At 37.0% G+C, this 17156-nt stretch overlaps 1 protein-coding gene across 1 annotated transcript; it reads right to left on the minus strand.

Annotated features, from left to right (window-relative positions):
- On the minus strand, window positions 1–16758 carry cd44b (CD44 molecule (IN blood group) b). Its single transcript, XM_087798014.1, has 9 exons — window positions 16486–16758; window positions 16231–16385; window positions 6300–6465; window positions 6074–6216; window positions 5952–5999; window positions 2982–3338; window positions 2736–2804; window positions 925–1003; window positions 1–843 (listed from the first exon to the last, which is right to left on the minus strand). The coding sequence occupies exons 2-9, from the start codon at window positions 16307–16309 to the stop codon at window positions 633–635; spliced, it is 1152 nt and encodes a 383-aa protein (XP_087654140.1). The 5' UTR covers window positions 16310–16385; window positions 16486–16758; the 3' UTR covers window positions 1–632.
- Window positions 16759–17156: the final 398 nt, after the last annotated feature.

A 17156-nucleotide genomic window follows, 5' to 3' on the forward strand; every position in this document is an offset into this window, starting at 1 on the left:
TTCTACTACTTTTTAATGGTGATCACAATTGGAAGTTGGAACTCTATCGACACTTGACAGCACTTTTCGCCAATTGAAACAAGAATCAAGTTGTGTTTCATTTTATTACTATTGTTGTTGTGTTGTTTTATGGTAAAATAAGTGTTTTCTTGAGACATTTACGTCAGTATCTGCTGTTGAGGGTGTCCATCGATCCGCACTCAATTTTCAGGCTGTTTGAGTGCAGTACATTTTCGCACACTGCTCATTGGGACGCACTTGTGCACTCAAAATATACAAGTGCAGAAGTGCGTGATTTGGGACACCCACCCTGACTCACGGCTTCTCCAAAAGACGGCCTCTATTGTCAATCACACAACAGCACGTCGGGGCAACTTAGGTGATCACAAAAAAAAAAAAGTTTGGTTGTTCAATTTGATATAAAATACAAATTTGGTGCCAAAATCCATTTTTACATTCTTGCTGTTGTCGCTGGAATGCCCCCCCCCCCCCCTTACACTTTCTCGACCGTTGATTGCCCGAAACATGGTGTGCATGTGAAGAAGGTTCTCGAAATATACATCCAGTGTTCATTCAGTCTTGACCAACAACCTCCGACTCCCGACCACGTCCGTCCTCGAAACCACTTCCTCTCACGCCACTGGCTCCTTATCCGGCGACTCCTCTAGTGTGATCACGGTGAACTCCTCCGTGTTGCCGTTCTCCTGGATCTTCTCCTTGTTCATCAGGGTGACCATCTCCTGCTCCCGCTCCTGAGCGTTGGAGCTGGAGGCCAGGGCGGTGGCTCCGTTCCCCTCGCCGCCTTCCTTGGTGATCATCAGCGTTTGTTTCTTGCCGAACCAGCTGTGGAAGCAGGAGCGAGGTTGTTTTGCGAGGCGACTTCGTGAACGTACGGAGGAAGAAGATGATGATGATGAGACTGACCTTTTTCTCTTGGCGACGGCGACGCACACCAACAGAACAGCCGCTACTGCCATGAGTGTCAGAAAGATGACCAGCCAGTCTGTAGAAGGAAAGCATTTAAGTATCAACAGCTGCTAAAAATATATATATTTTTTTACTTCTCATTAGCCTTTGACCTTTATTTAAAAAGGACAATTACACAGTTTTAAAGACAGAATGTAGGTTAAAATTTATGATCATAACCCTTCAGTTATCGGAGGGTCAAGGTGACGTAAAGGCGTGAAAATTAGTGATGGTCTGATGAAGCTTCATGAAGCAGTGTCTATGTTTGTTGTTATTATTAGTGCACTAGATGGCGGTCTCTACACTATTTTACTTTGATTTGATCAAATGTTCTATTGAAACATGACACATGATTTTTAAACTAATGGCGCCACCTTCTGACCCTTAAACAACATGACACTGCTTCATGACGCTTCATCAGCCCATTAATACAATCGAAAACAAATGTGTTTGTGGTATCCCTTGTGTTGTCTCTGGGTTAAGGTTAACGACCTCCGTGGCTTCCAGAAATACATATGCAGAGGTGGAGGTCGTTTGGTTTAAACAAAAGACAAAAGAAACATATTTGTTTTCGATGTTGTTGTCAATGTTCTTTATTTTATTATTTAATTTGATCCTTTTTTATAAATTCAGTTTTTAAGTTAAGTGTTTGAATATTATATTCAGATTTTTTATTTAATAATTTGTTTTAATTAAAATTGTATTAATTTTTAATGCAATTATATACTGTAAACAAAATAATTGGCTTATTTTTATGTTCAATTCAGATGATCAACACGTATTTTTGTGTATTTTATTTCACTTTTTATCCCGACAAATGTTGGGACTAAATCTTACTGATGTAAATTTGAGCGATGAAGCTTCATGAAGCCATATGAGTCATGTATTTTTATATAAACAGTAGGTGGTGCTGTCAGTTTAAAAATTATCAAAATTGTAATAGAATATCCATTTAATGCAATATATCATACAGCAGAGAGTGTCGTCTAGTGGGCCGTGGAAAAAGGATACTGCATCGTGAAGCTCAAGTCATGTGGATTTTGTGTACAACTCGTGCAAAGGATCATGGGATCAATGATGCGCCACTATCGCCTAAATAACGTCATAATGTTTCTAACAAGCCAATTCAAAGTGTGAGTTACTAATGGAAAAATAAGTTTCAAATACTACAATAAACCCCAGGTAAAGTAGTGCTAAAATATGAGTGCATACCTCTGCCAAGGAGCTTGTTCAATATGATTTTATAAATACTTCCAGTTTCTTCACTGGGAATCTATTTGATATTTAAACAATTGTATCCATCAACTCTGAAATATGTTGTTAAGATACAATTTTAAAATGTTAATTTTTTTTCTCTATAGACACAAAGTTTATTTATTCAAGGGATTTGTTTCAGTATTTTCCTGTTTTAACACCAACAATTCTTAGGTTAGGTTAGGTTAGGTAGGTTAGGTAGGTTAGGTAGGTTAGGTAGATTGTTTTTTTTCCAAATTAACCACAGCAAATACAGCAATTTTTCATAAAAAATAATCAAAATAAAATAATAACAAGAACAAAGAGAAATAAAGAGAAAGAACAAGATGATACAATCTAAGTCTAAAGATAAAGATAAAGAACATAGATCAAAGAAAAATAACAATGACCTTAATGACCTTTTAAAAAATAACTTATTTTCTTTAAATACATAACTATATAGTATTTAACCACATTAAAAAATATAAATGTAACCATTATAGTTAAAGAATTGTTCCTCTTACTACTAAACTTACTCGATGAGTCACTGCTCTCTTGCTCCTCAGGTTTTGGCTCAACGATCTTGCGACCTTTGGGATTGTCAGCTGTAAAAAAAGGAAAAGTTGAATAACTATAAATGTAAATGTTTGTTCTGAAGGCAGAGCCAACACAGGAACCCGTTGTGCAGCAGATTCTTTCGACACAAGGGGGCATCCTGTGTTTGGAAAGTGGCTCATTTTTTTGTTTTCACTTCACTGAGACAGACCTGTCGCTCGTCTCACCTTTCTCATTTTCATTGACATCCAGCTCCACGTTCCCATCCGGCGATATTTTCTCCGACGCCTGCTGGGTCGTCAGGGTGTCAGAGGCCGGGGTCGTGAGGTCGCGGGTGTCCTCCCCGGAGCTGGGGGGCTGCATCCCGGATCCCCAAGGCTGATCGAAGGGCTCCGGCGTGGAGGTGGCGTTGGAGCGGTCGGCGAAGATGGCGTCCTCGCCCTCCGGCTTCTCCGACGTCGCCTCGGGTTGGGTGGGGGCGGGCGAGGGGGTGACCATGTCGAAGGCCAAGTCCTCTCCAGGGAGGAGCGTGGGGTGCATATCGGAATCATCCTCTAGTGGAGTCTGGTTGCTCTGATCCTCGTCTGAAGACAAAAGAAAGTCACTTCTTTGAAACTGTAAGATCAGACGGTTAAAAAAAAAGAGCTGAGCTAAAAGGTAAAGCTGTGTTTATGTTGATAATCAGCTTCAGTCACAAGCTTTTAGGAAGCGAATAAAAGAGAAGCTCAACTATCCGGGAGACAAACAAAGTAAAAATGTTCCTTCTCCACATTGTGACGAAGAGGAGGCCCCAGGGCGGACCCAGGACACCATGGTGCTGAGAGGGAAGTATATCAGTACCATCAGAATATTAAATATTACATTTTTGTCACTTTTATGTTTTTTATTGAAATATATATATTTTTTATTTTAATAATTCAATTCAATAAATGGTGTATTGAAAGATTGAAATTTGTTTTCATTTAATAAAATAAAAAATCTATATTTAAAAGTTGAATTTGTTTTGTTTTTTAATAATTGAATGTAAATTTAAAAACGTTTTTTTTGTCACACATAGAGTTTGTTATTCAAATATATTCCAAATAATTCATAGCCTTATACATTTAAAATAGTAAACAATGTCACTTTTATACCAACCTATTTATATCTCTTTTAAAAGGTTACAAGTTCCAAAATATTTTCAGATTCAATTAGTAATAAAAACAAAGTTAAACGTTTAATATAGATTTTATTAGTTAACTTCATTTTAGATGTTTGTTACAATCTTTCAACAAACAAATATGACCATGGTAAGATAAAAAAAAGCTCAGTCATAAAGGCTAAACTATTGTGTGTTTATTTATATAGAGCAGAGGTGTTACATTTAATTAAATTAGGCAGAAATAATTAAAACAAAAAGTCTGTGGACAAACACCAGGATATTTGGCATTTATTTAGTGTCCGTCACCACCGGTTTCATTTTGAAGAATTGTGCAGTCTCTATCTCTTATTCATGGTGCTCTTCAACTCACCATGTGACCACCGACCAGTTCGCGACAGGGTTTGCATTCATTTCCATAATGGCTAAAATACTGAGAGGAAGTTTTAAAGCTTTCAGGAAGATAAAAAGGGACGCCATCGTGAAAGTATCTATTAGTTTGACTTTGCAGTGACGCTGTTCTGACACCGGGGGGATCCAGAATTGTATCTAGTCAATCATCCAAAGCTCAATCTTAGAGCAACAAGTAACATTGTGACATTTTTGCTATTTTTTTATAGGATTATTTATAGAAGTAATTGTGGCTCATGCAGTAGAACTCTCAAGCTTATTTGCCCTTTGATTGCATTTATGCGGCCCTCCTGAGGTCAGACTAGAACTGATCATGTAAAATGTTACTTTGTATTTAGTTTCATTATTAACTACAAATACAAGTCTAAAGATAACTTGCTACTTTGGTTTAGGACTGTTCCTTTTTTCTTCTTCTTCTTTCTTCTTTCTTGACTCTATTTGGGTGAATATTTAGAACATATTTGATAACATTTTCTCATAAATTAGATTAAGGTTTGTTTCATAATGTCATGATATAATTACACAATCTAATTTTGTGGGTGTCCAGATTCCAGAAGAAAGTTTCCAGAAAGTCAAAGGATAAAACAAAAGCTTTTATCTTGTTTCTTAATCAAATGTATACACAGAAACAAAGGTAAAATTCTAATTTTATATATCTGTATTTACAGAATATTAGCCACTTATCAACCATTATAACACATGTCCTGTTTGTTGTGACTATATTCTACCCTAATAAAATGATAATAACAAATTAATAAATGATTATTTACAGGAACTAAAGAAGTTATTAAACATTAACTTTGGTAAAAACTAGCTTCTCTCTACGTACCCTTAATTATGTACTGTATAAGTACAATGACAGTAAGTAATCCACCATTGATAATACTGAGTATTTAGAGTGGAAAAGCAAGTATTAATAAAATTGATGGTAATAAAGATGCTGTAAATACTTGTAGATGAGTCCATCAATCCATCTAATTCTGAATTTGGGGGGCAGGAATGGAGTGAAAGTATGATGTTATTCTTTTCTTTGTACCCTTTTCTTTGCGTTATTTCCTTTGATCTATGTTCTTTATATTTGCACTTTGTCATCATTTGCACTCTGTTCTTTTTATTTGCGCTTTGTTCTTGTTTTTATGGAACTATCGTCTGCTATGAACTGGAAGGCCAATTACCCAAAGGAGATCTCCAGAGGGATTAATAGAGTATATCTATCTATCTATCTATCTATCTATCTATCTATCTATCTATCTATCTATCTATCTATCTATCTATCTATCTATCTATCAATCATTAAAATAACCTTTACTTACTTACTCTTAAAGGTAGAATAAAGTCACAATAAACCAGGCGTGAGTTGGTACTTTATGATGGTTTATAAGAATTTTCTGTAAATAAATAATATAAATATATGAATAAATAGCTGAATAGTTAATATGTGTTCCCCATTATAAAGTGATATTTTAAACTAGGCAAGCCAGAATTAATCTTTTATTTAATTTAATCTATTTCATAAAAAAACTGTTGCAGTACACCTCAGTTTGTATTTCAATCAGATTAAATGTACGGGATAAATACGGCAGAAATTAATAATCTTAAATATATGCTGACGATGCAGTGACATACCTAGTTGAAGCCCTTCACTCACCTGTGTTTTGAGCAGGTATGTGCTTCGTACAGTTCATCTCCGGTCCGGCTGTAGCAACAACGAAAGTTCAATCAGCACTGATAAGACCAGATGTTACGGATGGAGGAACGCTTGATTCTCACCCATGTCATCGTAACACAGGGCATCGCAGAGCTCCTCCGGATCGTGGCGTCTGTGAATGATGACCCCCGTCGCATTCTTGCCGCAGTTCTCGTGGTGCGACTGTCTGATGATGGCGATGCTCGTATTGCTGATCCAGCCGTTTCTGTGTGGTGAACGTTTAGATTTAGTCCTGAAGCTTCAAGAAACAGACGCATTACTAGTATTTAGAGGGGATTCTGAACTGACCTGCAGGTCTCCATCCCCCTGGCAAAGGCATCGTAGACATCGGCCTCGGTTGCGAGTGTGCTTCCCAGCTGCTCACACAACTGCTGGGCCACCTCTAGCGTCAGGGAGTGACGGCGTTCTCCCTCGACCAAGAACACACCGTCATAGCTGCAACTGCGGGAGTTCACTGTGGAGGAAAATAACGGTGAGAAAATATCAAAAACGATGGTTCGTTTAGTTTAGTTTCTAAACTGGCTGTTTTTTTCTGACAAGTGGTTTAATACGCCGTCTCATTACATTCCGTGCGGCTCATTTTTAGAACTATGAAATGTGATTTGCACAAATGTGATGCGTCCTCAGGCGCTCGTCTTCAAGATCCTCGACTTTTTATGAGGGAGACAAACGGAAGCATCATGTGATCCACATGAACCGTTTTGGCCCAAATACGCTGCTGAGGCGGAGGTTTCCACCGAGATGAAGGACTTTAGTTTCTAAAGAGTTTACACAATGATTTGAGGCCCAATATGAGTCCAACTTACTTGGAGAGTTTTAAGGTAAAAGACAATTAAAATTCTGTAAAAATTGATTCAAAGGAGAAAAAAAAACCTTCAAAGGATTTGTGGAACCAGATGATTATCTCTATTTATATCTATGTTTGAGCAAATCAAGTGTTGCAGTGCATTATGGGGTCAGTTTTGAGTGGTTGAAGTGAGATCTACCACTGAAATAACTACTGCCACTACCACCGATATTTGTTTTCATCATCAAACTGGACTAAACTTCCTCAGGGGCCACATTATATAATGTGTCTGTTGTAAGGGGCCGTCAAGCCAATAGAAAAAAAAGGAAAGAAACTTAAAAATAATAATTTATTAATGTAATTTTTCCTTGATATTTTATAACAAAGGTCTATTTATCAAATATAAAATTTAATAATGTTAATGTTTTTCTCTAACATGTCAATAATCACAAAAAAGGAGGTAAGTAAGTAAGTAAAGGAAAACCTAAAATAAAAATGTTATGGTTCTTAAATGAATAAAATAAATAAAAAAAATTCCAAGTTAGCCATGAGAAGAATTTCTAAATGATCTGCCTTGACCTTATAAGGCCGCATAAATAAAGTCAATAGGTTACTATGGATTATTATAAAGTTATTTTAATGCTGTTTTTATTTTACTATTATTTTTATTTTAGACCCTTCTTTACACATCTTCAATGAGATTGTCTTTGATCTAAATCATTTTGTATGTTTTTTTTTTATTCTTTTTCATAAATCCATTTCATTTTAAGGATGTTATAAAAAATATCAATGATAACATTTGACGTGGTGACATTTATTCATTAACCCTCTGTCATCATACAAAGATGGAGATATTTGCTTGGCGCACTAACACTCGCACAATAAATGGAGGGGCCACATAATATAGTTTTATCATCACTCAGTTTTAATGAACAACGACAATTGCCGCCTGTTGACTGTACTTGCATAAGCTCACACTGATAATGTAAACATGTTTTTGACAATTAACTACGTTGTTTTTATATACCAGTTCAACTATAAACACTTAAATAGTATTTATTAGGTATTTAATTATTTATTTTTGTTCTTTATTGTCATTCTTATACCTCAAAATACTTATAAAATATGTCATTTCACTTTTCTTACGTTTTCTTTTCTTTTTTTCCCCATCAAGCTTTTGGTTCGACTCATGATGGTCATGGCAGACAATGATGTTCAAAATTTGATTTCATTTTATTCTGTTTTTTATTTAAATATTTTTTGGGGCACGGTGCTGAATCTTTTTTAGGGAGTGCGACAAAAATTGTATCTGAATAAAGCAAAATGTAATTCTGTATTCTCCAATATTAACATGAAATATTTTATTGAAATGTATTTTAAAAACTTTTGTCAAAGCCTTGCTAGGTTTTATGTTTCGGATGTAGAAAAAAAAAATGAAATAAATAAATAATAATAATAATGTTGTGCAGCATACTTTTTAAATGAATTAAAATACCAATATAAGTCCAAACGGTTCTAAAACAAAAGCTGTATGGATGAAAAAAAATACTTCAAAGCACAAAGACAAACATTAGAAAACATTAAATAAATATGAGAAGCAACAACTGCGATGTGCAAAAAAAAAGCCTGAGGAAGGGATTTCCGTTGAAAGCAGTTGAACGTTTTTCAAGTGCAAACATTGGCATAAAAACAGTTACCGGTGCAGCTTGAGTTTGTCACAGACCAGCATTGGGGGAAAAAACCCAATTCACGCAAATGACTGTGTGACGCAGCAGGTGTCAGGTTCGAACACACTGTTTACTCAGGAAACTCATATCAGTTTGCTGCTTTGTTTTTTTTTATGCTGCTGCCATGGTAACCAGGGGTTGTGGAAAATGACCAGCATGAAGTCACTAGGCAACAACTGGATTAGCAAACAATCCAAAAACAGGTTTTTCATCTTTTAGTGAGAAACACCTTTGACATCAAAGGAATATTAGTTTCATAAATGTGTCGTTAAATACAAGCAGGATATTTTCTTCATGTTAAATATAATACGTTTAAATGTAAGTGTGCTTTATTATACATCTGAATGCATTTTGACATTTTGACATTTGTGGTGAAAAACCACTTCCCTTGTTTATGTGTGTTTATGTGTCACCATACCACTAATCTGTATATCTTTTCACAACTTTGTACAAGTGGTTACAACGACCACGACTAGTGTTCATTAAAATACTCCTTCACAGAACTTCCTCTACACCAAGCTGCAGATTCCAACTTTATAAAATAAATTAAGGACTTTATCATGCTTGTGTTTGTTGTGAATCAATGGTAGACAAATATAAAATTAAATTAAAGTTAATTAAATTAAATTTGAAGCATTCATTTTTTTTCAGGAGCAGTGGAGTAATAAGCAACAGGACGGATGGAAATCCTGGAGTGAATTTAGTTGTTTGGCAGTCAAACCCGGTTTTAATGTGTAAATGGGTCATTCTACATTGTGCAGTCCATGTTGTGCTCTTCATTTTTTAACATAAAAGGATCAAAAACCCGTTTCCATTTCACTGTTAATTTTTTAAAAACAAAAACATGTACAATTTCGCCAAATTAGTACTAAAATTAGTTTAAATTAAACATTTAATTAACCGAAATTTCGTAATAAAAATGTCCAATATGTTATTTTTGCATATTTGTATGTATTTTCTTTTATAAAAAAAGTTTCTTTCATTTAAAAAAAAGATCAGTATTCATACCCATGCCACCACACTCGTGAGATGACATCACTCTTGCTCGAGCCAAGGTCTCAAGAATGGAACTGAATGGATGAGTTTTAGTCCCTCTGGACTTTTAGTTTGACATTTGAATTGTCCGTTGCTATCTGAGGCAACTAAATCGTTTAACTTGGTCTGTAAATTAGTTTTTGTGTCTCTAATCTAAATCAGTGATCCCCGACCCCCGGTCTGTCAGGCATTTTGTTACCGAGCCACAATGAAAGGAAGTATAATTTAAAAAGATTCTGCTCTATTGATTATTACTGTCTGAAAGATGATTTGCTAGAACTAGACTTTATTATCTCTGACATAACATGAGCTTGTGACCCTTGACACGTCCAGAAAAACTGTAAACAAGTGGAAAAATGTTTTTAAATGAAGGTCAGTCTTGAAAATAATGCCCTAAATCCCCTAAATCACATGTAAATCACATGTTTCCAATGCAAATCTGGCCTGTAAAGTTAGTTCATGTGGCCCAAGATTATGTTCCTATTTTGACCAACATGAAACGCCAGTATTTATCAGCAATAACTTAGATTATTGATGTCTACAACTATATAGAAACTTAAAAAAAAGGAAGAAGGTTCAGTAAGTGTATTTCTCTTTGTTACATTGCAGTATTTTAATAAGGAAACTCAAAGGCAACCCAACTAAGGTTAAACCCCCAAGGGATAAGGGATTTGGTATTCCTTACTTCAACTGTGTTTTATATTTTGTCCCAATGATGATCGAGTCTAATGCCCTCGATTCAAACCATTAGAACCAGTAAAAAGGACAAAACAGAGAAACCAAGCCATGGTTCCTCATAGATGGTCTAAAAACTGACATTTTCACACATCGGCGCTCACAGCTTCACGAAGCAGAAGGAAGTGCAACACAGTATAACGGACGGAAAACAGATTTATGTCGCAACGTCTTCGACCTTGCCAGCGTGTTGCACAACGTTTTAGGGGTTAAAGGACAAGAATCCATCGTTATTTTGTATTATTAGTTGAGCTTCAAGGTACTTCATTTGACAGTGAAGAAGAGATAAACAAATATAACAGACTGCACAAAAATAAACAAGTAGTATTTTTGTTTTAAAACCCTTGTGTTATCTCAGGGTCAAGGTGACCCGGTAGGCCCGAAAACAAATGTGTTTGTGGTATCCCTTTTGAGGTCTCTGGGTCAAGGTGATGCAGTGTTCGAGGTCATTCATCTTGCCAAGAGACAACACAAGGGATACCACAAGAAAATTTGTTAAAAATAAAATAAAAAAATGTATCAATATTCATCTATTAGCTCTCGGAAAGTTTCAACATCATGTCCCAGTTGTTTTTATGCATTAAGAAGATAATTTAACGCCACATCGTTGGTTAATCTTCAGGGGTTTTATACGAAGAAGGTGTGAATACAGATATGATCAAAAAGGAAACGGGGCTTTTTGGTGTTAAGAAGAAGTCGTTATGAGTAAACAGAACAAACCAGCAGGAAATCTCTGCCTGAGGGGACGGTTGAGTAACAGAACTATGAGTCAAGAGTTTCATTTTTTCTTAAACTGTAGTTTTGGTTCTGCTGCCGTTTTGACGGGCACATGCACATAGAAACCTGAAATAACCTCAAAATCATTCTGGTAGAGATAATACAGCGGCCTTGGGAAACCACCGAGTGATGTCAAAAGCAGAGCGGGTCACCGTTAGAAAAAAAAAAGTGTTGTCCCTCGAATTCAATCATTAGTATGCACCGAGGACAGCCGTGGTCATATTTATTCAGCACCCCGGCCTGCCATGTCAAGGCAGCGGCCCTCCCAAAGACTGTATTGTCATCTAATGGAGTTGAAACCTGGGAGACGGCAAAGTCTGTTTCGGACAGAACCTGAGAGTTTCCAATAAGATGTTCTGCCAAAACCTCCAGCTGCTCTTTTTAAGCAAAAAACCTCATCACTCACTATCATTGGCTTGGTCTGATTGAGGTCACGATATTGACCGGCAAACTAAACTTTCATAACAATTTTTTTTTTTTAATGCTGCATCAGCATAAAAATTAAAGGTAAAGATTTAACACATCCGCCGATCCGTGAGGCATTTGTTACCAATTTTTTAAGGCAAGTTTATTTAAAAAAATAAACTGTGAACTAGTTAAAATTGGTGAAACAAAAACTATGATATTCGATTTATTTTTCCTGCTTCAAGGCCCCGGTACGAGAATTTAATTCCAACATAATACTGGTCCGAAGAAAGGTTCTGGGACCCCCACAAGGAGCGTGGGCTGATGTTTGACCAATTTAACTCGCCAATATCAGCAAATAAAACCATTCATATTGTGTTGAAATAATCCTGCTTCAGACCTTGGCTCCTGTAAAGTGATGTCATTAATAAAAATAATCAATATCAGTATCAATTTTTTTGTTTTCCTTCCTCACAATAAAACATCTTGGTATCTTTGAGTCTTGTTTGAAGGTGATTGGGCAGGGGTTCTTGTTGGCATTATATTCAAAGACTGACATTCAGATAAAAACATTGAAAAATAAACCATAAATAACTTGTGTTTCACTTATTTTCACTAGAAAAAAGGTTTATTTTTTAAATAAATTCGACTTAAACAAGCGACTCGACTTGTCAAGAGCCACAAGCTTATTTTACTTATAAAATACCATCTTTTTTTTCAAAACAAAACCCATTTCAGACAGTAATAATCAATAAAACAAGTCGTTTTTCTTTCTGCGTGACCCGGTAACAAATGCCTCACAGACCAGTACCAGTCCCTGGACCTTTACGTTCAAACCTTTATACTGATACACTCTTGGCAAGAAAAGCATGGAAAATGTGATATTTTATGCCTTTATGCTGGGAAACAGATATTTAGAGCAAAACAAAATATCTAAATAAGAGAAATAAAGATAAAAAAGAGGATTTTTTTCCGAGAAGTATTAATGCTAGATTGATAAACTGCTTCCTCTTGTCAGGTTTGTTCTTCCTTTTTTCCACTGATATGATCTCTGTTAAGCCCACGTCTATACTCAAACCTTTTTAATGCTTTATTTAGATTTTCATTTTGAGCATAAATATTTCCCGTCCATGAATGTCTTTGTTCCCTTAGAGCTGGCATTTTCACAACAGACTGAAAAGGCTGCATCGGCATGTTTTGACCCTGACGACAAAGGTTCATCATCCCCATTGGCACCGTTGAAATGTGAGATCTGGATCACATTTGCTTAGTGTGTGTATGTGTGTGTGTGTTTGGGTGTGTGCACAGCCTTTCCTGAAGGTGAATGGAAGGACTCTTTTTTCAACTCCACCTCTTCCATCTGTCCTTTTACACCTTCAGCTTCTACGCTTTCACACCTACAGCACAGCAGTTCTCCACCTGCTTTGAAACATCTGTCCTGGTCTTTCACCTTAAAGTAGTTCTGAATCTGGATGATGATGTTATATGAAGAAGAAGATAAACAGTCAGACTATTATAGGAAACAGTAAAAATGGAGCAACATGATGATTTAACTATAGTAAAATATTGTTTTCTTTTGTGTTAGGCTCTGAAAGCGAAAGTAAAACCTGTGTCTTCAAAATCAAACCGAATCTTTTAATGTTTAACATTTTTATTGGGACCATTTTTATCAACAGTAACGGTTAACACAATGAACTCCAGTCATGGAAAATGCCTTCAATTCTATGTAAGAAAGTATGTATTATTTAATTTAAGATCTACATTTTTTAGTCTAGTCTTCAAAAGCTGTTACAGGTGAATTTCACCCCATAATGACTGCAGCTAGCAATGTTATCAATTAGCTAAGCAAAAATACAATTCAGTCAAAACGTTCAGTTAAATTTAAGAGGTTTAAAATAAGAAATTCTACTACTTCTTACTACGCAAATGTGGATTGTCCGAACATAAGCAACAACATGTGAAGAAAGACGTTTGACAATAATCGGCTGTGAAAAGGGTCACGTGCATTTGGAAAATGATTATAACTCGTGACTGGTCAGATATTACGCAGATATTTTCTTGCCTTTTTTTTGTTTTAAGGGTGATCATTTTTAAGTCTTTTCGAGAAAAGTTTGCTCTTCTGGATTCAACATCTTGTACAAGTGGCTGTTAAAGAACAAAATCGAGCTGTACTTTTCCCTCATGGTAGGTTCACTTCCATCCGGTCTTCAGGAAACACAAAGACTGTAGTGTACGTGAAGAGAGACAGCGACCAGTGTGGAGAAGCTTTGACTCACAAACAGGGCTTTAAGGGCAGACGGGGTGTTAATCAGACTATAAAACGAAACAGAGACGTGTTAGACGTCTATGTTTTAATGATAGTCTGCATCATAAATTAGTGGATTCAGGCAGGGTAGTCTCTCCAGGTCTGCAGGGCTGGAGGGGTGAAGGAAGCAAACACGTGTCTGCGAGTCTCAGGTGGCAGGGGAAGGAGTTTGTGGACGGACAAGCTCTCTTTGTCAGGGGGCTTGTAGCCGTCCGCGGGGGCCCCCTGACCACCCCTCACCTTGAAACATGATACACGCTCATACTAGAGAGGTTATTATACCGGATCTAGTGAGTTTTCTACAAGTGGTCCAACGGTCAAGTTGGCTAAAGGATGCTTGACGTTGGTGATATTAAACTTAAATTTAAAGGGACAGTTCACCAAAAATGTACATTTTCGCTCACCCACGACTAAGGGTTGTGACCGTTTTTCAGAGTAATCCTTTACTTTTCAGAGTTATAGGCAAAAATGTTTGTCCATTTTAATGTAGCGACTGATGCTCAGTTTCCTTCGTCTTCATTTTTGTCCAAAAACAAGACACACTTAAACACATCCTTAAGAAATACTTCAACAAGTCTATAGTTTAAGATAATTTGTAGCTAGAAGCTAAAATGCTAACATGCTACACAAACAGGAAGTACTCCAGGTAAATATCGCCAGTGCTTCCAGTGAAGACACTAGGCCCATTTATCCATAGATCTAAATAAATCTGTTAGCCAATAAAAAATGTTTTGCCAATCTGCTAAACTTAGCATCACTTTTCCGAAAAGGCTGCATTCGAAGGTTAGCCGAAAAGCTCCAGTTTAGATTATGCAACATGGCGCTCTCAAAGAAGAGATATTTAACAACTAATGGACTGAAAAATATCCATTTTTTTTTGCGTCACAATGTCAACAAGGAGTTAAAAGAGACACTTGCTATCCTGTTCCCATTTCAATACATAAGTGCTTGGTTCATTTCAACATTGTGTATCTTTTTTTCTGTTTGCCATTCGACATGAAATAGGGGTCGACTGACTTCAAAAAATATTGCCCTCTACAAATTTTAGTTGAGTTTTAATGGTTAATTGACGAAGCTTATTGGTCCAGGTATCACTTGAAGATGGAAATTTAAGGGTCAAATCATGCTAAGCCAGAAACTCATCTTTTTTGATTGTAGACATGCTTTCATGTGCACTTGTTGAAATGCAAGTCCTGTTCTCGGTATTGAAGTCTTAATGATGCCCCTCGGACAAGGTAGAGACTCAGGTCTGGGGTTCAAAGAAATGTTCAAAACATTTCACTTGTAGGCACAAATTACCCCAAATAACTCAAAGATATGAAGAAAAGCATAAGATACATGAGACGAGCTAATAAGTTAAGTAAGCATTGTTAGCATAGTGGGATAGCTAGGCTGCTAATAAAGCTACTTCCGTTAATTATGTTGAGCAGTACTATCTTGAAAAAAACTTCTTTCCAAGGAAGTGTAGATCTATAGAGCTAGCGCTGACCAGGAGTCTTGGGGGTTCCACTCCAATTAAATTAACTTTAAATAAAAGTTATATTGAGTCTTCTTTTCCTTTAAAAAAAAATTGTGACGTGACAATACTTTGCTTGCTTTTCAACTTTTTTTTCAATTGTTAAGTTCTTCAAATTTTTTAAAAGCCCCAAAAATTCATAACTAAGCTAACCAAGTAGTCTCCTGTAAAACCAAATATTGTTATTAACACATTTTTTAAATGAAAATTCATCACTTAACAAGTGTCAACTGGTGTGTGCTTTGGTGTTAAATACTTTGCCATTGTCAGCAACACAAGTTCATTAATTGAGATAAAGTGCCTATTTTATTCACTTCATTAAAAACAAAGGTGAATATATCTATTACTTGGTGGCCCCCACGGGAGCTCCTGTAAATAATGTTATCATCACTATGGAACCAGCCAGACCTGTTTAATTCCAGTTTCCCTCCAGAGGTGTGTAGCCTGAAGCAACAAATCTAGATAGACAGTATGTGTGAGGAGGGAATGAAAAAAAAAAAAAACGCAGACTAGAGATCATCCTTTGTGAGTACGAGGAAATAAAACGGCATCACACAAAAGAATCTTTTTTACTCAGAAAAAAAACAAAAAAAGCTCCTTGAAAGTACGAGCTTTACATCCAGAGCGGCAAATAGGACACGAGTGAGGATAGTGAGTCTGCTTCTTTGTGTCTATGACGAGTCTGCCAGACGTAAGCCTGTCTGTGCTGCTGTAGCACGCGCTCTCTTTGCCGGCATCCACTCACCCATTTCTCAAAAAAAAACGCTGCCTTTGTCTCCCCCCTTCTTTTATCCTCGTATAAACCCCCCTCCCTCCCTCCCTGTATCTTAACCAAGCTTTCGAGACTTTCAACTTCTAACATTAAATCAACAAGATTTCTTATTTGAAGTAAGAACAAATCTTTCAAAAAAAAAAAAAAAAGGCCGCCTCACCTTTAAGTTGCTCCGACCTGGCGGAGGCCAGGTATCCACAGCAGAACCCCAGGAGAAGAATCCACACGTTGGGCGACATGATGACGGTTGGGTTGAGTAAATATTAGGAAAGGTGTGTGTCGTCTTTTTCCTTTTTGGTCCTGCCTTGCCTCTGCCTGAAGTGAGGGAGGTGTGAATGTGAGAGTGACTGAGAGAAGGAGAGCGAGAGAGAGAGAGAGAAAGAGAGAGAGAGAGGAGGAAAAAAAAAAAGGAAACCTGCTACTGTGGATGTGGTGGCAGCTGTAAGAGGTGGAGCAGACTTTGCACAACTTTACTATTCTCTTCCTTCACAAAAAAAAAAGCAGAAAGAAGCAGCGGCAGAAAAAAAAAAAAGGGGAAGAGTGATTCTAGTGAGCAACACACCCTTTTCGACCCTCCCACTCTTGCCCCGCCCTCGGCTGCTCACTCTCACTGACTCTACAGTTTGTAATGAATCCCACCAAGGTGATCGCTCCCTCCTGTCTGGCTCACACTTCCGTCTATCCCTCCCTCCTTCCTCCTCCAGAGCTCTCCCTCCACCTCTTCCTCGTCCCTGACACCAACAGTTCCTGAGAGCCCATCTGGTCTTTTGTCTAGTGCACACTGGATTTCCCAATTCTGTCTATGATGCTTCTTTTTTTTTGTGCTCCGAGTATAATCCAGTGGAAAATTTCCATTCTTCGCCTTCGAATGTCCTCCACGTGTCCAAACCATCTGGACTACCCACATCTGTCACCAAAAACTTCCTCTCATGAGCTTAACATTTTTCTAACCAGGCCCGACAAAACCCTCAACGTCTTCCACTCTGACTCCTCTCATTTTTAAATGTGGTCTTTTAAGTTAAACATTAGGACAAAGTGCTCGGGTCAACAACCCATGACCTGCTGAGAGAAAGTTTGTAACTTCTA

The sequence above is a fragment of the Callionymus lyra genome, chromosome 8 (genome assembly GCF_982586985.1).
Source record: "Callionymus lyra chromosome 8, fCalLyr1.hap1.1, whole genome shotgun sequence".
Classification (NCBI taxonomy): domain Eukaryota; kingdom Metazoa; phylum Chordata; class Actinopteri; order Syngnathiformes; family Callionymidae; genus Callionymus; species Callionymus lyra.